At 37.5% G+C, this 22,607-nt stretch overlaps 1 protein-coding gene and 1 non-coding gene across 2 annotated transcripts; both read right to left on the bottom strand.

Annotated features, from left to right (window-relative positions):
* Positions 1-3,706: 3,706 nt before the first annotated feature.
* Positions 3,707-21,959, bottom strand: LOC139139281 (nose resistant to fluoxetine protein 6-like). Its single transcript, XM_070708142.1, has 15 exons — positions 21,598-21,959; positions 16,423-16,580; positions 15,455-15,554; positions 15,004-15,115; positions 13,625-13,827; positions 12,850-13,017; positions 11,189-11,282; positions 10,457-10,546; positions 9,697-9,874; positions 8,694-8,773; positions 8,105-8,221; positions 7,472-7,613; positions 6,528-6,714; positions 5,913-6,055; positions 3,707-4,569 (listed from the first exon to the last, which is right to left on the bottom strand). Exons 1-15 carry the CDS (start codon positions 21,917-21,919, stop codon positions 4,429-4,431), a joined length of 2,235 nt encoding a protein of 744 aa, XP_070564243.1. The 5' UTR covers positions 21,920-21,959; the 3' UTR covers positions 3,707-4,428.
* Trnai-aau (transfer RNA isoleucine (anticodon AAU)) lies at positions 13,163-13,236 on the bottom strand. The gene has a single exon. It is a non-coding gene; the product is annotated as a tRNA-Ile (tRNA).
* Positions 21,960-22,607: the final 648 nt, after the last annotated feature.

The raw sequence follows: 22,607 nt of genomic DNA on the forward strand, positions 1-22,607 counted from the left end.
ATCAAATGTCACGCGACATATTGGTATGGATGAAATGAAATAGCTTAATCTTCCACGTTCCCATTCATAGATCAGACTGCGGCTTTTTGAACAAACAAAAATAGGAACTCTTCATGAATTTTTGAGTGATTGTCGTAGATTAGAGATGCACAGCAGCCATATTCACAATTGGGCAACATACGCATGGGCTGTCTTCCATAAATGTGATCCACTTCTATAGTTACACATTATTTAATCCGAAACCAATCTGTTGCAAAACAAATCATCATGATGAGACAAGATTGATAACAAAGACGAGTTGTGTAATAAGCACGTTCTTTAGTTACAGAGAATCCCTAAGCTCCAGAGTCAATAGTGGGACAATAACTCCAAGCGGGGAAAACGAACATTTTCAATGGTGCATTTTGAGAACTCACAATTTGACACAAATGCAAGCGAAGCAACAATATTAAATCATCCTGAAAATTCGTGCTTATCTACTTTGTTGTCGCTTATTCGTTAAAGCAAAACGAACAAATTAACCTAAAATGTCGTGATAAGACATTGTACTTAGTCATCGACACGTGTACACGTGGAACAATGTTTCTTACACATGTGTTAATGTAATCGAATGGTGATCTTATAGCTCTGGGGCAACGATGAATGAAAGCTATCCTAAACAGACAAGTCTAGCTGGAGTCTGAACGAAAGGTACGAGTCAGCGCTGTGCAGTGGAAGTGAGGAAACATTTCGAAGTTGACGTGACTAAGTGTCATATAGTTCTGTTTAAAGCATTATCATGTGTACAATTTTAAAATGACATCGAAAGGATTTTGTTCGTCATTCTCTGAAAGTGACCAATAGGAACGTTCGAAAGCGGGCATCTGTGGTCCTCAGCAATACATCCCGTAATGTTAATGACAGCCTTTGAATATACTTTCCTTTCTCATTAGCAGTTTTCCCGATTGGTTGTCGCGGACACTCCTTTCCGTTGGACGGGTAAGATGGAGTTACCCTTTTGACTAGAATATCAGAATAAATTTTTCATTCAGGCCTGTAATAACCTGATAGGATGAGAGTTTGTAAGATAATATCGCAGATTAAAGATGCACAGCGTATTCACATTTTAGTTGCCAGAAAGCTGGCGCCGCTTACGCTTGGTGATCCTCAGTAAATATGATCATTCTAAAAGTCTCACATTCTTCAATTCGAAAATGGGCAATTGCAAAACAATTGCATGATGAAATCAGGTTGAAAATAAAAGAAAGCTTTGTCATAAACATGTTTTTGAGAGAAAAATCCCGAAGATACAAGGTCTGAGATGGAATGTATTATACTAGTAACTTAGGGCCAAGAGAACGAAATTTTTATTGGTTTGATGACAAAATTTGAAAACTAACCGTCTGAATATACTGATAATATTAGCCCATTTTTTGTAGTGCACTTTATATCCTGAGTCATTTATAGTTTAAATTCTATTAAATACTGATAACTATTATGTAATGTTTTCAGGTTGTATGCACTTTAGTAGTCAGCGCCATGTTTACCAACAGTAATAATTTTAGTTCTCATTTTATTAAGCTTGTCCTCTTTTCGACCAAATTAAACTGGCACTCCCACTGGTAACATTTTTAAAGCACATTTTTTTAATGCCAACGGTCGATATTTGACATGGCGACTGCGCGCGGATCGCGAGTTATCGATAAAAACATGTCTTCAAAAAAGTAAAAGTTTGAATTCCGGTTGCCGACCTAAATTCAGCTTCCGAACATCGAACGTTCGGCACTGGGACCATTGTCAACTAAGCTACGGAGTACGAGTCTACGCTTACGCTGCTGTATGACACAGTACCACTCGCGTCGGTGATCGGTCATGCCCCCTGGAGGAAAGCCGAGTCTTACTGACTCTGAGAAAAAATGGAAAACAAAGTTTGATTCCACCAGAATCCGCATAGGTGACTAGCACAGTTACGTGCGGTTGATACATAGCGGCCGCCGAGTGGTATGCATAGACGCATACCACGCGCGCAGCGTAGTGTGTGGCAGACGACAAAATGTAGTCATCGGAGGCGGCTAATATTTGACACGTAAAAACTTATGTTTATGAGGGATTGGTTAAAAATATAGTACAACTGATTTAGAATAATGAAAACGACAAAAACTAAGGAGAAGTTTTACAAAAATTACCTGAGGTTATGGCATAGCCTAATGCTGTATATAAAGTCTTTGCAGTGGGAAGTAAATTAGTTGCGTCGTTCGAACTTATTGTAGACTCCCTAGAATATCGTCAATCGGCACAACAACAAACCTTCGGGGGATTTCGGGTCAAAATCAGAAACGATCGTAAAACTTCGGGATGTGAAAAATACGCTCGGGAAATGACATGTTTTTATCGATATCTCGCGATCCGCGCGCAGTCGCCACGTCAAATATCGACCGTTGGCATTAAAAAAATGTGTTTTAAAAATGTTACCAAGTGGGAGTGCCTCTTTAAGTGTGACAACCCAGACAAAGCTAAATGAGCAACATCCCCCCCCCCAAAAAAAAAACAATGAGCGGTTATTCAAATCACAAATATGAGTGTGTACAGCGGCTGAGTTTTCTCAATGCCACGGTTTCTCTGACAAAAAATAAAAAATTGAACAGAAAGAGGTGAAATTACACCAATGTGGACGACAGTGACATGAACAAGAGATGTGAAAATGTTTTAAAATTTTATTTATTTAATATAACAGGAGACATTAATGTGAAAATTAAACAACAAAGAAAATTTATTTAAATTCTTTTGAAGGGAAAGCGAAATTAAAGATGGCGGTCTCAGTCAGAAAATGTAACAACTTAGCCGGCTATTGAACCACTCTTTTTTGGGAGTGGAGATTTAGCCGAGCGGTTCTCTCTGTGGCCTATCCGCTGGCGACTGATGCCGTATGTTGTGGGTTCGAACCCGATTGTGAAAACTAGCCGTATGTAGAAAACGAATGACACATTCAACGGAGAATTTACTGAAAATAACTAAAATGTTTTGAAAAACGCTTCTTTTTGGATGAAAAGTTGACGTCAGCTCAACTTGACAGTGCTTTTATTCATTAGACCGTTACGCCATGAACACATTTCTTAGGATTTTAAAATGTTTTGTTTCACGTATGAAACACATGTTTCATGTTTTGTGGTACGGTGGTACGCGCCTTAGCGACAGACATTCAGGTTTTCACATTTTCAATATTTTTATGATCTACCGCTTTTGGGAGTTTATTTGAAAGCTTTTGGAGTGATAACAATTTTCGCCGAATATCGACAACCGAAAATATTTCCCCATAGAGTCAACGTGGATATGGCGGCAATTTTTGAATTTAAAATGTCGGTAACTACCAGGTAATTCGCTTCTCTTGTACCAGGTAACCAGGAATCAGCGGTCACCATGCAAATATTGGTACCAGAGAAACAAATTTTCTGATATATGCCGATATTTAAAATTCAAAAATTGCCCCATCCCTGTGTTAACTCTACACCGGTAAAAATAAAATAGTCCATTTCGAAAAACTAATACGATGAAAACTTTCTCATCCGAGGAGCTTTGAAATGAGCGCCCTCAAGCGGTAAAGTAGAAAAGCATTGAAAAGAGTCCGAATATCTGCACAGAAGGCGCATTCTACCTCAGTAATTATTTCAAATTAGATTTCTATTTTTAGCTGACTTGATAAAAGACAAAAAAGCACTATAAACGAGGGTGCGAGATTCGGAAATTTTAAATTTTAATCAGGAATTTAAGATCAGCTGTACACGTGATCGAAAGATTGCTGTCCACAAATGCTATTTACATAATTTCATATATACATAAAGATTAATCCAAGGTATTTTTTCATTTAACGACTTGGCATCGAGATATTTTTATCACCGCAGTCCGTCCGGGCTAATGACCCGTCATAAGGTTTCAAGTATTATATTTTTTAAAAGTAAAGTCAGATTCGGAAATATATTGCACAGAAATCTTTGTCCCATTAAAGAACTTATAGGCGAAGGGCAAGTTCTTGACTACTTAAGCTTGTCTAAATAATTCATAGAATAAAGTGTTCTTTGACCTCATAAGGCGACATTTGCATATGGACAGAGAAGGCAAATGCTCGTAATGTGTATCATTACCCTTTAAGAGTGATAAGGCTTTAACAAGAATTATACCGCTGTCGGTGGTGGCGTAGTCATGGCACGTTGAAATGATTTCACACCGAAACTTTCATGTCAACGATAATGATGAATGTCACACTGGAAATACATATTAGTTATACATATCTGTGAATTTGCAGACAAAGGACAGTCAACTTTGAAATTAAATTGTAATACCCTCTCATTTCTCTGAGTTTTACCAAAATGTAGAAAATGACCTCTTATGGCAAGTTGTCGCAATCCTTGTTAGGGCGTCATCAACGGTACTCTATCACAACGTATATTGTCTTTACGTCTCTGTCTTGCTCCTACTTTCATTCCATTTCTTCCACGAGACCTGCTCCAGTCGTAAAAGAGGTTTCTCTGTCACCAGGACGAAGAAGAAGGCTGCGAAGTAAGCCGCCATCATTGATGCAATCCATATCCAAACCTGAGACAAGGGCATCAACATATATTGTAACACACCTCATCCGCAGTCTTTATTCTAATTCGCCAGTTGATAGTCACGTGGGATGCATTCTTTTTGTGCTGATCCACGTAAACGACGTCATCAGGCATCATTTGTCGGAACTGTTGCCTGCCAGGCATCAGTTCCGAAAAATGATGCCCGCTGACGTCAAAAACGACATTTACGCGGACCGGAATGTAAACAAAGATGTCGTCTGCGGCCGATCGAAACGATAGTCGAGAATTTTTTTGGTTTATCCTACTTTCTGAAGAAGAATTGAATGTTTTGGTTTCCAACAAGGAATCGAAACGGAAGAAAACCATAATCAAAATTGGAACGTTTTGCAGAAGTATTGCGATCCTGGTAGGGAAAACGTTTTCTTACTGAACCACTCCAACATATTACATCATAGGCCTACATGAGACAAGTTTTGTGTATAGTACGTTCTTATGCATGGTTACGGATGAGATGTGTTACAAAACACATATTGACTGGCCATGAGGGCAACAGCATACGTCTTTAACCCCTCGGGCCTGTGAGTCACCCCCAAAAACAGACTGTTTCCCTCGGCCTACGGCCTCGGGAAACAGTCCGTTTTTTAGGGGTGACTCACAGTCCCTCGGGGTACAGACGTATGCTGTTGCCCTCATCGCCAGTCAATATGTGTATACTGACTACATACACGAAACAAACTGTAGTGGAAATGTCAGCTAGATTATCCTGGTGAAACAGTAACCTATTTAGCTCTAGCTCGGTATCAAGCACTCTACATACAATCTTGAACGTAGTAATTTTATACATATACATACAAACATACGTACATATCATGATTTATATATATATATATATATATATATATATATATATATATATATATATATATATATATATATATATGTGTGTGTGTTATATATATATATATATATATATATATATATATATATATATATATATATATATATATATATATATATATATATATATATATATATATATATATATGTATATATATATATACAGTTTACGGCCAACCTGAGAAACACTGGACTCATTTCTCCCATAGTTTGACTTAGTGCTTGCCTCGGAAAGCTGTCAGTGGTGAATAAATACAAGCATACCCCCAATGATCGCATTGATAAATACTGTAGCTCAGCATTGGCCAAGTGATTGCTTGTATTACATGTAATTGCGCCAGTACATTTGATATCTATCATAACGATTGCTGAAACTAGCGTTGCGGACAATTTTGTATAACAATTGCACTGGCAGCTCTCTTATCTGCATAACGCGCTACACTTGTCATGGAGGACTGTGTGAACACTTACCACGTTGGCATAGCTTAAGAAGATCAAGTTGTCTCGATTGAAGACGAAGATTTCCATTACGAAGGCATGCATTAGATATGCACCAAAGGAAATGCGACTGAGGGGTATCCAGAACTTCCAGGACAGAAATCTGTGGATAAAACCTGAGAGAGAGAGAGAGAGAGAGAGAGAGAGAGAGAGAGAGAGAGAGGATTTCGTCTCAAGCAGCAAGTCATGTTGTATTCGTTCACTGAAGTTTCATGTGTCTCGTGGAAATTCATATAAAACGAAACGATGCTTCTGGCCATTTGAAATACAAGAATGATGCCTTATACCTGAATCATGACCACATTTCTTTATACTGCAAATACGTCGGGTTATCCGTGGAAATGATTTTTGCCTTACATTATATATATTCATTGGACATTGCATACACGGCACAGAATTATAGTTCACTAGATGTGAACTGGTACACTAGATGTGGACTTTAGAAGTCAGATGGCAATGACGCTTTCTGGACTTAAGATTTTTGCAGAGAAACACTGATATAATATTTCTTGTTATCAGGTGTTACAAAATGATTGGTAATGATGATTGGATGTTTCACTGATTGCGCAATCTGTGGCTGACCCTTACCGCCGTGGTCTGTGACGCAGGCAAACACCAACCATCCGACAGCCAGAGAAAAACCCAGCTTGGCGAGGGCGTGGTGCAGCAGGGTGACGCCTCTCGATAGCTCGTTCCCTTGGAAGGTCGAGTACAAACCAAAGATGCACGCCAGGGTCACAACCATTGCAACGCACCAAATGATGAAACTCAGCCACTGATGCAAAACGAAATAAATTTTAACAATATAGTGTAGAAGTTTCTTTATATATTGCGTGTGTCAATAAGCATGCAGAGTACATGAGAATGCAAATTCTCTACTGTGTGACAATTTGCAGTCTGCTGGTGTTTCAGCAAGCATGCATCTGATATCTATAAGCATACAATGTGTCTGAAACTGCGTGGGAGTATTTGTGTCTATGTATATCTTGGAACCATACTTTGCGGAAAGTCTTTGCCTGTAAGCTGTGAACACAATGCATAGTTGCTGAGAAATGCCGTCTTGACATGGTCTTGGCATTGGCTGTACTTCACTCAGCTGTGAAAGATCTTTTCTTTTTCATACTTAAAGGGCCAGTAATGCTAAGTTTTGATAATTTTTTTTTACCATTTTTGTTTTTAATGTGAACCATAATTCCTTGTTCTACTCTCCAAAGCATATTAATATACACAGTGTTCAGCTTGTCAACTCAGCCTGTACATGTGTAAACTGCATTGTTACCGTTGAAAAGTGACTTCTGGTCCGGACTAAAATTCAAATGTAAACAATAACAATGCATTTTACAGATATAGATGCTAAGTTGACAAGCTAAATAGTGGATGTTTCAACATGCTTGGGGAGTAGAATAAGAAATCGCAATACAAAATAAAATAATGAAAAACATCATCAAAAGTTAGCATTATTGGCCCTTTAAATTAATGGGTCTGTCTATCCTCGGACAGCGCTTATACTAGTTAAACGCCACTTTTCATACCTTTCTAATCTTGAATTCCTTGCCATGTTTAACAATGACGTAAGCAACCACCATTCCCACGAGGTAAGGAGTCATACGTGTGTATGGTTTACTGTGGATATGCTGCTCAAAGATCTCGTCCAGGTTATCGAAGTCCATATACCTGAAAGACAAATAAGAAGACGTTTTTCTCTCAAAGTGTAAAGTAAAATTAATCTATTACCCTTCCATTTAAAAGAAGAAGTTAACAAGGTTAAGTTCATATGCTTTGCGTTATATTGCATTGTCATTGGGGCCTAGCAGAGTTGCAGTGGGTTTCACTTAAACTTTAGCGGCAGTGAAGCAGATTTTCCACAACTTATTACAAGCCGATACAGTAGACAACGAGTAACAAGGGAAAAACAACTTTTCCAAGTCTTGTTATTTGCACGTGATTTTTCCGATGACTTATGAAGATAAAATATTGTACATAGATTCTGCCTGTCTAAAATGAATATGTATGTATGTATGTATGTATGTATGTATGTATGTATGTATGTATGTATGTATGTATGTATGTATGTATGTATGTATGTATGTATGTATGTATGTATGTATGTAGAGAGGGAGGGAGGGAGAGAGGAAGATGGATGACAAAACTAGAGGAAACATTACCCCTGGAACACCTGAGCAACACTGACAGGTATATCGTAGTAAGCTGACAGCGATACCGTGCAGCCAACACAAACTGCGATCAAAACACCAATTACCGACAAGCCAATCACTGGCCACCTGGGAAATGATAAGAAAATTCATTTAAAATGAAATAGTGCATCATGCGTAATTGATCAACATTCTTTCACATCCTTAGCTAATTGACAACTTACTGCCTTCATGCCTTCAACAAATCAGAGTAGGGGAGTCTAAGTGCATATGGTTGTAGTCAACATAGAAGGATATATTGATTGATGCCAAGATCAAGTTCACTGCTTGGGGAATCTAGTATCAGTTGCCATGACAGTTGTATTAACATTTAAAGCATTGACTTTTTCTACAATCCACTGCGACTGTTTATTTTGCACATCCATTCTTTTTAGTGGTAGGCGTTAGAATCACTGATCCAAAAGAGTTTTTAATTAATTAATAAATTCTCATGCATGTCTTTATGATTCGAGTCCACTCTCAAGACAGGTTTCCATGTCATCTGGAGAGTAAAATTCAAAAATTCTGACTTAACCGGGGTGAATTAATTGATAAAACTTACTTGGCCAGAATGGCTATAATGATTGGAGTTATGATGTAAAACTGCATAACACATGCCATGTACCAAAACCAATACCCACACTGGTGGACCAAGTGTCAGTCAAATGGTGGAAGTGATGAAAGACGGGAAAGATAGCGGAATGACAAAAGTGGTGAAGTTGCAGAGGAGAAAAGGGAACAGAAGCAGAAAATTATATCTTAGAAAAACTGCTGTAAATGTATTTGAACATGTCCAAATCACTCAACAAGCAGTAAAAGGTATTCATTTATCACATATCAAAAAGTCCCTCTTATAGTCCCTCATAAAGGCCATCGATCAAATTCACCATCTGTACATCATGTTGCCTATCTATCTATCTATCTATCTATCTATCTATCTATCTATCTATCTATCTATCTATCTATCTATCTATCTATCTATCTATTTTTTGCGAGCATCCACCTAAGCATCCATCCATCCATCCATCCATCCGTCCATCCATCCATCCAATATCCACTCTTCCGTCCAACCACCCACCCACCCATCCATCCATCCATCCATCCATCCACCCATCCATCCATCCATCCATCCATCCATCCATCCATCCATCCATCCATCCATCCATCCGTCCATCCATATATCCGTCCATCCATTCACTCATCCATCCATTCATTCATCCATCCAGCCATCCATTCACTCATCCATCCATTCATCCATCCATCCAGCCAGCCAGCCATCCATCCATCCAGCCAACTAACCGGTCGTCCGCCCATTTACAAACGATGCAGTCAATCTATATACTTGCTTTTTAGTCACGCAGGTCATTATTGCGAGAAATCTTGCATCAAGCCTTATATCAGTCTATTTATCAATTAGCCAACCAGTTACTCATTTAAACCATCAAATATTTAGTCATATTCAACCGATCATTTCCACAATCTAACGAACGCAAATCCCTCGAGCATATTTATAACTTGCATCTACCAGTAATACTGAGTAATGATTTGTTGACACTACAACTAACCTGTTCAAACAGATTACCAGGGAAAGGGTATAAATTATTGATGTACAGGGCATTGGCCCACCAATTCTCATAACAAACTTCCATGTTTTGATGATGATAGAACGTCAAAGATCCTTCCATGAAAATTTCAGCCAGATACATGTATGCGAAGAGTGCAATATAGTATGTGGGAGTCAGCCTATATCAGTTGACAAAAACCCCACAAAGTTAGACGAGAAAAACCAAATGAATAATAAATAAATAAATAAATAAATAAATAAATAAATAAATAAATGAATAAATAAATGAATAAATAAATAAATAAATGAATGAATAAATAAATAAATAAATAAATAAATAAATAAATAAATAAATAAATAAATAAATAAATGTAGATACTGGGAAATAAACAAAAATCGATCAACTGGTCAATTAATTCCACAGCTTTTAAAATAGATTGATAGCTATCTAGATAACTTGCGAAAAATGCAAAAGGAAAGTAAAGCGAAAAAACAAACAAATAAGTAAATAAATAAAGAAAGAAAGACAGAATTTCAAAATAATTCAATAGTAAAAATAGTTCAATATATAAATGATTTACAAAGGGCGAATCCAATAAACCAGCACCACCATATATGCGTATGAATGATATGTAGGTTTCGTAAACGAAAAATTGAATTACTTTGAGATCAAAACAACTGCACATAGAAATTATCGTGTTTGTTATTGATTTTACAATTTAGCAAGTAATGGATTCAATGTAAAGGACGAATTACCGTACCTCCAAATGCAGTGTATGTAGTACTGGATCCAGTTAACTTTACCGTCTGATTCCAGTTTTAGAAACAAAAAATACGTCACCAGGAATCCACTGAAACACAAGGATCGTTCAAATGTAATTAAATTCAATTATGTGAAGGTTTTGCTTTAAACTTCCCTTTGGATGGTCTTTAAGTTGTCGATGTTCCTGACAGAATGAGACCGATGACAGCTTTAACCACAAGGTCACGAGGTTCACGTGCACCTTTCCATGGAACTAAAGCTGAGTAAAGTATTCGCTAAGCAAATTATAGACCATTTGGTTACGGCACATTGGCGGAGGAGATAATTGCAGTGTTCATGCTTTAGAATTTTTTTTTGTATGTCTTGATAACTTCAAAGGACAACATTACTTTTATAAAGTCTGTGTGTGTAGTATTTACCATTTATGACTTCCATAGTAACATTTCACAAATCTACCAGATTAAAAGGTGAAGTCAAGTGTCGCAGACAATTTGATCGCCAGACATTTTGATAAACACTAACTAACGAAATATCCATACTCTTTTTGCAAAGTTTACATTTTGAAAAACGGCATCCAGGATTGGATTACGAAGTAGATGAGCTGGTGAAAACAGCTACAAGACTAGGAATGAAACGCGTACAAATTCCACGTGGTATTCTCTTCTGCAACCGAACTCCATAAAGTGTTTTTTCTCTACAACTTCAGTCACATTCATTTAAAAGCTCTCACCTGATCACGAGAAATGTATCTTCGCAGTAAGTGAAATAGACGGCAATCTGAGCAATGGTAAACTCTAAGATATATGTAAGATCCAGGGGATTGCCTGTAAGAGGATAAAACGAAAACATGGAGGTGGCGAATCTTGTGAGAGAGTATGGAGAATTGAGAATCTCAATCTTCTTAATCAAATCTGATCATCTGTCTGTCCTCGACGCTCACAGTGTTGTCCATGATGTCTTTCCTTTTCCGTATACAAACCAGGACACGGACAGAAATGTGTTTCGGTAAGACGACCTTTTCTATTTAAACCCCGTCGAAACTAAGCGATTTGTGCATGCTCGCTCGGAAATCTCGCGAGATTATCCATAAAAAAGGCAAAGTTATGCGTGCTGTAAATTTAGCCATCTTTTGAAAAATGCTTATTTCCACTTCATCGACAGTGCCGTCGATAAGAATTAAGACAATTCTATCTCTGTTCACTACGATATGGTGGTCACAACCATAAAGTGAAGCCGTTTTAGAATGTATGGGACAGGAAATCCTAACTACAGCCAACTTACTGAAGGCATGTGGCAAGAGACAGATCTTTTAATCTTCTCTGTTCACATCCTAAAAAAATACTGCAGCAGACAGTTCGATGTAATTGTCTTCTATCCCGTCTTTTGCGTTAACAAGAGTGCTTAGGCACTATGAGCCTTTTGGACAAATATTCAGACTCTAACACGTTTGAAATGTTCTTTTGGTCTTCTCATTTTGAATTTATGACCCCGATTGTTTTCCCTGGATGGTAAAAATTTTGCTCACGATAGTTTGAGCAAAAGCAAAAGTTTAAGTCTTTCATTTTCTGAGCTACCTTAAAATGCACATTTTCTTTCTAAGACCAGGTGCAGAGAGAAGAAATAAGAGATAGTGAAAATTAAAAAAACATTCAGTGATAAAAGTGTTATTTCAATGGACATAATGTAAGCTTGTTCGGGAAATTTTGCGCATTTTGTGTTATGTAGTTTCGTGCCAAGAATGTACGATGATTTTGACTGGCCTGAGTGATACAGAAAAACTTGCAGTATAGCGTTCATTATCATGTCATTGAGCTGCAATGCAACTCGGGGACAGATATTCGGACTCTCAAACTTTTACAGTTCTTTTCTGATCTACCACACGTAGGGGTTCATTTAAAGCTCTTGGTGTAAGAAAATTTTTCACTTTCTTAGTTTTTCGAAAACCGATAATTATTTTTTCTCCATGGAGCTAACACAGGGATGGCGGCCATTTTGAATTTCAAATATCGGTAATGAATCTTGGGTAATTTGTTTCTCGATCGAGTACCAAATTAGCATGGAGACTCCGATTTTTATTCTTGATTTTGAAAGAGAATGGATGGCATATTCATTGAGGAAATTTTGAACAGAAGTTTATTCCTTTCACTTTCGAGGGGCATAAAACCTCACGCAGATTTAACCTCGATCAGTCTTCTCAAACGCTGTCCTGCCCCTGAGATATCCCATAGGGCCTACACAAAAATACCTGGCATTGATATGTTAACTGTTTATGGTATAACCCTGTTTAATGCCACCGAGAATTATCGTGTGTTATATAAAAGTCAATAAAACGGTCAATATCTACTCAGGTTGCGTAATGTTTGTGACTATAAATAGGAGAAAACAACTTACTGAAGAATTCTGCTGAAAGGAGCAAACTCTGACCAAGTATCATGTAAATTATTGCCAGAACGCGCAGGCCGTGCAGTGACGTCAGCGAAGGGTCGACGTCACTGGTATCCAAGATACGGGCACCATTACTGATGACCGAAAAGGAGGTCAGCAACTCTTCCCATAAACCTGAAAGAAAATTTTAGCAATTGAAACTTCATGAGGGATTAAGAAGTTACCATTGGCATTTGAACTTGACCTTATTTTTAAATGAACAAGTGCAGAGAAATGAACATCATATCATAATTCTGTAAAAGTAATAAAAGTTAAACTCTGGCCAGTACGGGGGTCGAACCCGCGACATTCGCGTTATTAGCACGACGCTCTAACCAACTGAGCTAACCGGCCGTTGATACACACTGATAACAAACTGGTTTATATAATGTCACAATATCCTAACAGATACAGATTATTCCGTCTTCTGCAATTAAGACTGTCACAGCAAAATTTAAGAGCCACTCGAATTTGAATACAACCTTTAAAGGTATACGGTCACCTGTTCTAATTTTGCCACAGTTACCATGGAAAAAAGAAAATCTAACCAATCACAGATTTTAAGCGGGTGGCCGCTTTTAAAAAGCAGCGCCCTCACATTGGCATTTTGAATACCAAGGAACGCCCCTTTGACCATATATGGGCATATTTAGATTACAGGTGACTGTATACCTTTAAGAGACAAGTAATCTAGATCTATATAAGTGAAACTATTTCCGATAATAAGAGATTATTTGCTTACTCGTTCCATTGTCATCTTCTGCCTTATCAGCAATATTGCTCGACGTATGCAAATCTGTCTCTATTCTTCTCTTTAGTTCAAAGTTCACGTGTATGGCGCTCACTTCAGAGTCTGTCTCCGACTGTGTCACATTTTTCGGCATCTTATAGTATTCATAGCAGGTGCCGGAGATTACGAGAATCAAAAGGACCCCAGTTATGCAACTAAATAGGTTTCAAAAAGAACAATTAAATTTGAAATTAGAGTGACACTACTGTAAATTTACACAATATTTCCATCGATTTGTTCTAAAACCGAATATTCAGTGATCCTATTCGGCTTATTATGTCAGTATGTAATGTCATTGTCGGCAAACTTTATAAGCACAGTCTGAATTGAAATTCATTTGTCAAAATAGCATCGAATATTACGCTCTTATAGGCTGGCAACTGGACATTGCGACATGAGTTTTAGAGTAGAATAAGAATTTAAAAAGATAATGAAATAAGCATCAAAAACTACCGCTTATTGAACTCTATAGTGTGACGTTGCGTCTGTTTTATCCCACATATTACTTGTGTCATCTTAGTTTTCATCAGCACTGAGTTTCTTGTGTAAATTTCACTTGTTTTAATATGTTTTGCCTGTCATGTCTTTCTCATCGGATATAAATCAATTCAATCACAGTCATTTATATGCATGTTTGGCTCTGCAGTGACGTCATCTACTTGAAAAAAAACAAGCCCCGATGACTTCTTGCCCTCAATAGCCTTGCAAAAGACTGGTCCTCGGGGAAGTCAACTTGTGCTTGTACACGTAACTCATAGTCAGTCAGTGTGTATATCTACCGTCCTGCATTGCCATGTCAATTTTATGTCCGAACTTCTCTTCTGTATCCAGAGGTAGTGTATCACTTTAATTTACCAAACAATACCACATACGTGCCCATGAAATTTAAACCACCCACAAAGCTCAAAGTTTTGACAAATCAATGTATAGTACATGTTCAGCAAGTGAGATTTCAATTTTATGTTGTGGCACGTGCACACATAAATACATTATCACAAGAAATATGGTACATACAATGTGCGCGTCTGCTTGTACTGGAAGGTACCGAGTCATGTTTCGGTAGAGGGCGTGCCCTTCCTTGGGACGTCAGGTGGCACAGGAAACTTGTTTACTTTAAAGTTCAAAATGCCCGCATAATGTTCAACAATGTGATAAAATAGCCAGGTACAGAAAATTGTACCTTTTGAAAAAAAAATATGTGCCTGATAAAAAAATATCGTGACTGATCATCATCAATCATAGCTGATTGATGGATCAAGGCCTGGTAATATTTGCTTACTTTATCGCTGTTAAAGGACGATTCAGAAAAAAACACGAGATGTGTGACTCACAGCATGACGATGGCACCGGTAGATAACTTGCCGTCGTAGGAACAAAATACATTGGTGAGGTGAAACTGATCGAGATCAAGCAAGGAGACCAGTCCAGGCAGTGGAAGTAGGTCTGGAAGAAAACGGCAAGAAACATTAATAAACACGTTAAATCTTATCATTACAGTTCTTTTATGCCTGAATCGTAAAAATCTCACACTCATGCGCAAAGATCACTATTGACAACAGCAAATTATTTGGCACTTGTTACCGTAATCATCGAATTATCCACCTATTTTTTACATGTGATATGGCATTCAGTTTCGGACTTTTAGGTAGTACTACATTTCTGTTACATTAAACTATGTGTGGCGCGATCTTGTCTTTTTTTTCGAACAGTTTTTGAAATGTTTGATTGTAAAGCTTTAAAACCTACATGTACATTCCTCTGATTTTGAGAAACAGCATTTACCTTCTTTGAGAAGCATTTCAACGTCTTCTTCACTACAACTGTCCGGTGTACACATGCCTATATCGATCAGACTCAACGAGGCGTCGTCATCGGTATCATTCTGAAATGAAAAAGCAGATGTATTATGTTCCTCTGTCTCTCTGTCTCTCTCTCTCTCTCTCTCTCTCTCTCTCTCTCTCTCTCTCTCTCTCTCTCTCTGCAGTGCCTGCCTGTCCCTAGTATATCTGCTTGTTGTGTGTATGGATGTACATATCGATGTTTGCATACCTATATACATGTGCCTATGTTTGCATATGTCTGCAGAGAGGTAGAATTCATACTCTACATACTACGTTTATATATAATGTAATCTTCATACATACGTCCGTACATAGAGGCGTACATTACAAGGCGCTAAGGTATACATTAAAGTATATTTTACGGGTTTACAAGCAGTTACATGACAGGTGATGGGTATGTACATTATACGTTTAAAAGCTAAAGACATGAATGCACAGGTACATTCATGAATACATTCATAGATATATAGATACATAGATACATACATAGATACATACATAGATACAAACATAGATAGATAGATAGATAGATAGATAGATAGATAGATAGATAGATAGATAGATAGATAGATAGATAGATAGATAGATACATACATACATACATACATACATACATACATACATACATACATACATACATACATACATACACACACACACACACATACATACATACATACATACATACATACATACATACATACATACATACATACATATAATATTCTATGTATATTATATACATATATTTATATTCTATAACACTTATTTGTATATCATTGTTTATTGTTTATGATTATGATTTGAATGTCTCTAAACTTCTTATTTGCAAATCTCAACCAACCAAACGTTCAATAAACGCAGAGGCAAGTGTCACAAAAATTAAAAAGGGAAAAACAGCCATCTTACCTCTGCCTTGGGAAAGAGGCCAGTCAAACAATACTGTCCCTTGATTATGTAGCTCTCCTTGCCAGTTTCAGAGACGCTCCTGCACTGCACGTAAGATCCTATCCACTTGAAATTCAGCTTGAGTAACCCGGATGGAAACCTCCCCTGCGAATCGAACACTGAAGAGAACGATGGTTTCACTAGCACTTACTGCGCATGCCATGATGCTTTTTAGTCCTACCAATACATTATTCTAACACGATGGTAGACGCTGTATTGAAAAGTCGAAAACCTAAAGGTATCATATTGTAGATAATTGTTGTTTGATCCAAAAATCTTTAAAGATTTGAACTAAGAAGGTTTTGAAAAAGTTTTTCAAAAGTTTACGTGAATTTGTTTCTTAAATTATTTTTCCCCAATCCATTCCCGAAATAACACGACGTACTTTGAAGTCACGCAAATTTAAAGCAGCCATCAATGTCACATGACCGTAATGACTTTGAATATGACAAAGCCATTATCAATTATTTGAGAAGTAATATTATAAAAAATAATATATTTATAAAAAATCAAAACGATTTAAGTTGAGCCATAAAAATGTATGTTGCAGCCTTTCCCTAAGATGCTTAATAATTGTACAACGTACAGTACGTACACTGTTAATTTTAAAGTTCAAAATACCAGGTTGTAGTCATGGTTACACGGCGCTTCAAATAGTACATCATGTATGGTGCTCGTAGATTATTTTCAAAAGTTTATCTTGTCATATGAATAGATTAAATAGTATACTAAGGACGAGTTTAACAGCTTAAACGGCTCTTGTTGTTTGGAGCTTTACTTCAAAACAAACGACATGCAAATAATAGTTTCTTAAAACTTTTGATCCAAAACAAAAGACTAACACCATGCAGATAGCGCGTGTGAGCAAGAACAAACAGAGAACCACGGATTGCGGAACAGCACAGTCATACCAATGCAATCATGTGAGATAATGATTTCTTTCCGTCACATACTTTACATGCTAAACAGATCAAACTGATAGGTAAAGTCTCGTCCTGTGTGATCATTGAGGATAGTTTTCAGGCCAAACTTTAATACGCCTGTACGTCGACAGAAAATAATGTTGTGTTCCATTATTACCGTGTGCAAATTAAATTGCGTAATCGTTAATCGTCCATCATAATAATGACTTAGAAATCAAGTCGACTGATTTGAGTTAATGTAATTTTAAACAGCTGCGCACACTGCAATGGGGCACGAGATAGTCTTGGTTACGAGCAGGGTGGATTCGTAGTCGTGCTCAATTTAAAATGTCGACCTTTGACGTGTTAAAATAAAACTTGGTCACGGCACGACAATGCTTCGCGTTGTTAATAGTTCATCATCTCCTTATCATAGTATCGTTCGCTTCATCAGCGATTTTTATCACGCTCATCAATGTCTGTGTTTACCTGAGTGAGAGGTCCGGCATTGTCTAAAGTCTGAAATGCCCGTCGTACCTGTATGGTCACTGCGCTCTATATCACGTAATTAGGTTCTAACAAGTCTTGAGAGTTTTGTTCCTCGTGCACACCCACCTACAACGTTTCATGTCCGCAAAGTCATGTTTATACATTTTTATGACTAAAACAAAGTGTTGCATTACAATGCAAAATATTCTGATAAATATATTTCGAACTGCATTGACTGGTTTTAATTCTGACTTTCAAAATTTAAACGGGAGCTGAAATGACCTCTCTCTGAGCCATGGACGCTGTGAATGCTTACGATAAGAATACTCTATTGTATAATTTTATAATTATTGTATAATTATTGTATAATTATCATAAACCTTGACCTCTTTGCGACTACAACTGAAGCCTTGAAAATTAACTTGCCCTTAGTAAGTATCATGGAGGGGAAATAAAGCATTGCCTTGCGATAGTCTTTCTTTATGCATACGTCGTCCCTCTGGGTTAAGAAGCGTGCCACGCAACCGCTCATCGTTTGATTTTTCGTTGTGTTTGTCTGATAATAAGTGACTTCCGCCCTATCCATTGGGATGATTTACATTGTCCTGTTTGTTTGGGTTTTTTTTTTGTTTGGTGGTATTTTCCTGACAGCAAAATATTGCAAACCGTTAATTCATCAAACATCTTACCATCCAATTACTTGTCTTCTCATATGACGCTTTTCACGCCTCAATGTGGAAATACCGTCTGCTCACTAGACTGATGACCAACTAAACTGTTTGTTGTACATGTGCGAATCAGTTTGAGATACTACATGATGAAGGGATACATGGAGTTGACCATCAAATCTTTTGGGTAAGCAGTTTTGTTTCATGGTTCTCGTTCTGGTTAAAATTACAGGTAGCAAACGCAAAATTATGATATGAGAACTTATGATTTAGTAGCATCTTCGGCGATACCAATCTCAATCCCTGAGTGGGTATGTCTGACAGACGAGGTCAATTATTTAAATTGTTACTATGTAACCAGTTGACCCAAATGACAGCAGCGTTTAAAGTTTGGTCAAGTTTTTGGATCAAAACCTGTTGTGACTTCTTGTCGACAACTGTCCATAGATTCAACGATGCACAGGGATGTCTGGAATGTTTGTCGTTACTATTCCTTCAATATCCTTCAACATTCAGTGTTTCCTCTCTGTCTCTGTCTCTGTCTGTCTGTCTGTCTGTCTGTCTCACATTTCTTCTTCTCTTCATTATCACGAACATAATCATCATACTCATGATCGTGATCGTGAACATCACGACCATGGTCATGATGATGATGATGATGATGATGATGATGATGATGATGATGATGATGATGATGATGATCATGATGATCATGATGATGATGATGATGATGATGATGATGATGACGATGATGATGATGATGATGATGATGATGACGATGATGATGATGATGATGATGATCATCATCATTATCATCATCATTATCATCGTCATGATTCTCACTTATAATATTATATAGGGCTCAGCCCTTGGTGTCACGCCAGAGGTTAAGATTGGCAATATTATTTGTATTGATTCATGATAAAATGTAATTAATTGTTACTTCAGAAACGTTTATATGACAACTATCCCCAGTTTCCCTCTGATGAAAGCAGTTCACGTACGTACACGACGTCAAACCCTGCAGCAGCGCAGATATATATTTTCTGTAACGTGTAAAAATTTTGGACAAAAATTGGCAATTTTTACAATGATAACAGCCTATTGCGGTAAACAAGGGACGTATTGTGCAATCATTATCATTACAATGGTAACCGCACTGCCCACCTTCCACTTGCAGGCTGAAAACACGGTCCCTCGTGCTGAAAACTACAGCTTTCCGTCTTAAAACTGGCAATTTTTGAATCTAATTATTGACACAGGGGGCGCTTTTCTAAAATTAAATCCCAGCATTCTTTGCGTATGCCCCATTCATATGCACGACAGTTTTCTCCCTTTATCTACATAAACGATATTTTGTATCCGCGACAAGGTGCATAATAAAATTTACTGGCTAATAAAAGAGGTATGTTTTATAAATGGCATGTTATATAATAGTAATTTGTTTCGTATTTGTTTATTTACGAGTACTCAAAAAAAACATGGCGGCGCGCATGAAAGAAGGGTACACTTCCGGTTACTCGCATAGTATATTATAAATATGCGCATGCGTAGTCAGTAAGCCGCTGGCGCGACTATTACTACAGCCATCACCGACAGCGTTGCAAATCTACAGCCCGATTGCTTACTACATCTCTTTTTTAAAACAGAGGTCCCCTACTTAAGAATTTAGTGAAGATTTCCTTGTTATTGACGTGTCACATATTGTTTTGATTATGTTATTTACATATACATACAAGAAATTTTTTAAGGCTTTGTCGATAATGCTCTCAACATTTATAAATCCATAAATTTCACTTTGCTTCGCGTTATAAACATAGTTTTCTTTTATATATGATATTTTATACTTCGTTGAGTCTGCTCTTCTTTTGTACGGATCAATACGTCAGGTTAATTTTTAATATCACAATATTTTGACGCTAAAGCATATACGTTTGCGTATACGTCATGTGAGCGTTTCCCAATATTTTAGACAATACCTCATGTTACCTTAATTTATTTTAAGGTAATGAAGCTGTGTTGTTTCAAAGCTGCCGATCCCTGAGACAGCGTGGTTGCCAACATAATTGAATACAATAAAACCACCAAATCAGCATACAAAACATTACTTTAATTTACCTTAAATAAAAACCAAATATCCCAGATTTTTGAAAATGGATGCTTTTTACGAACAGCGGGTAGAAAGCAATGCAGATATGTCTGTAGTCAGCAATTAGTGCGCCCCCAGGCGACCACCCCGCGTCTCACGCCAATGCTATACATTCAACATCGGAGCTTGTCACTTGGCCAGGTAGTCACACAGTGCTTAATTACGCTAATTCGAGAACTCGAACTTTTGAGCGCAGTCTCAACATAGAAACTTAAACGTCGTTTTAATCATAATAAACTACCCGTTATATGAAATGGCGCTAAAGAAATTCCGTGTTCGGGGGACCATAGTAGAGAGAGTTTGTTAGTTTTACGGATACATAGACATGCGCGTAAGACTGATGAATAAAACGGGCATGGTTAAGTTTTGAGAACTGTGATAGTTCTCAAACTATTGGACTATTTTTTGTTATTTAATGTTTTGTGCTGTAACATAATGCAAATTACAAGAAATTCTTAATATGCTTGTTTTTTTACAGCGTGTATTTGTGTTTTTCTTTATTTTTTAAATATTTGCCTCTGAAATAAAAAACAAGGCGACCTTTAGAATTTAAAAGGTTCTGGAATTTCCCGTCTCTCTTAATCTCAAATGGAAATGTTTTCAAGATTTCACGAGCAAAATATTAACAGGTCGAACTTTCAAGGTGTCATGACTGTCAAGAGATTACGCTGACCTTCAAGAACTTGAGATTGGACATCGGAGATGGTTTTCGAAGCCTTCAGATTCTCACATTCAGAGCTGCCCAAGAAAGACCTATTCTAGTATTTACCATTCAGGCCATGTTAAAGATGTGTTGACAAAAACTATCGATCCCATTTAAACCTCCCACAGCGACTGTCCAAGGCTTAAATACACGGTTCAACACACTTTTCGTCTTTGACGCCCGTTAAAAATATTCGATACACAGAACATCCCAAAGTTTACTTACTTTCCATTGCGTAACGTTCATTATTGTCCAAGTCTTGGTTGTATTGGCACATATCACAATAACACTGAGGGCCGATACCTCCCGTCTCCTCCAGGGTTTTGTCACAGTGACTGGAACATGGTCCCGACTGCCAGGCATTCGACGAATCGGGTCGGTACAGAGTTTTGTCAGACGTGAGCTGTAGGAAGGCGTCTAGGTTTCGCTTCTTATTTTTGGTGGAGAAAGGTGATTTCGCGCCAACCAAAATATCGGCGGTGAAGAGTATTGCGACGAGTGAGAGTGCCCGGAAAAAGGAAAGAGTTGACCATTTTGTGGACGACATGTTTACGTTGATGATCGCTGATCTTTGTCACGTGAACAACCCTTTAAGGTCATCAATCATTGATCCGGGGTTTATCTTGGCAATTTGTTATCTGTATAGGGTCAGATAAGCAACCTGACAGCAATCCACGCCATTGTTTTGTTTCTATCTATGACATATACGTTTTGTTTGGATCAATATTGATGTGCATTTATCGGACGGTTGAGTAAGACGAGAGCTACTCAAGTGTAATTTTTCTCTGCCATGTAGAGCACCTATAGCCGTCATAAATATGTTTACCTCTTGTGAGTAAAGCAGGTCAAAGGACAGCACGTAATATTGTATTTATGTATGTATGTATGTATGTATGTATGTATGTATGTATGTATGTATGTATGTATGTATGTATGTATGTATGTATGTATGTATGTATGTATGTATGTATGTGTGTGTGTATGTATGTATACGTACATACGTACGCGTTTACCCTCCGCTCATATCGCGAACAGGACGTTATGTTATGTTATGTTATGTATGTAAAGCTGATAATTTTCAATATTTGAAATGTGAAGTAGAAAGTATGTGTGTGTCGTTGGTGTTTTAGGGGGCCGTCATTATTTACAGCCTGGGGTCGAAGATATGTGAGGGGGTCACTAAAATATTGAAAACTCAAAATGTAGAGAAGAAGAAGGGGGTACTCATTTTTTTG

This window comes from Ptychodera flava, chromosome 1 (genome assembly GCF_041260155.1).
Source record: "Ptychodera flava strain L36383 chromosome 1, AS_Pfla_20210202, whole genome shotgun sequence".
NCBI lineage: Eukaryota > Metazoa > Hemichordata > Enteropneusta > Ptychoderidae > Ptychodera > Ptychodera flava.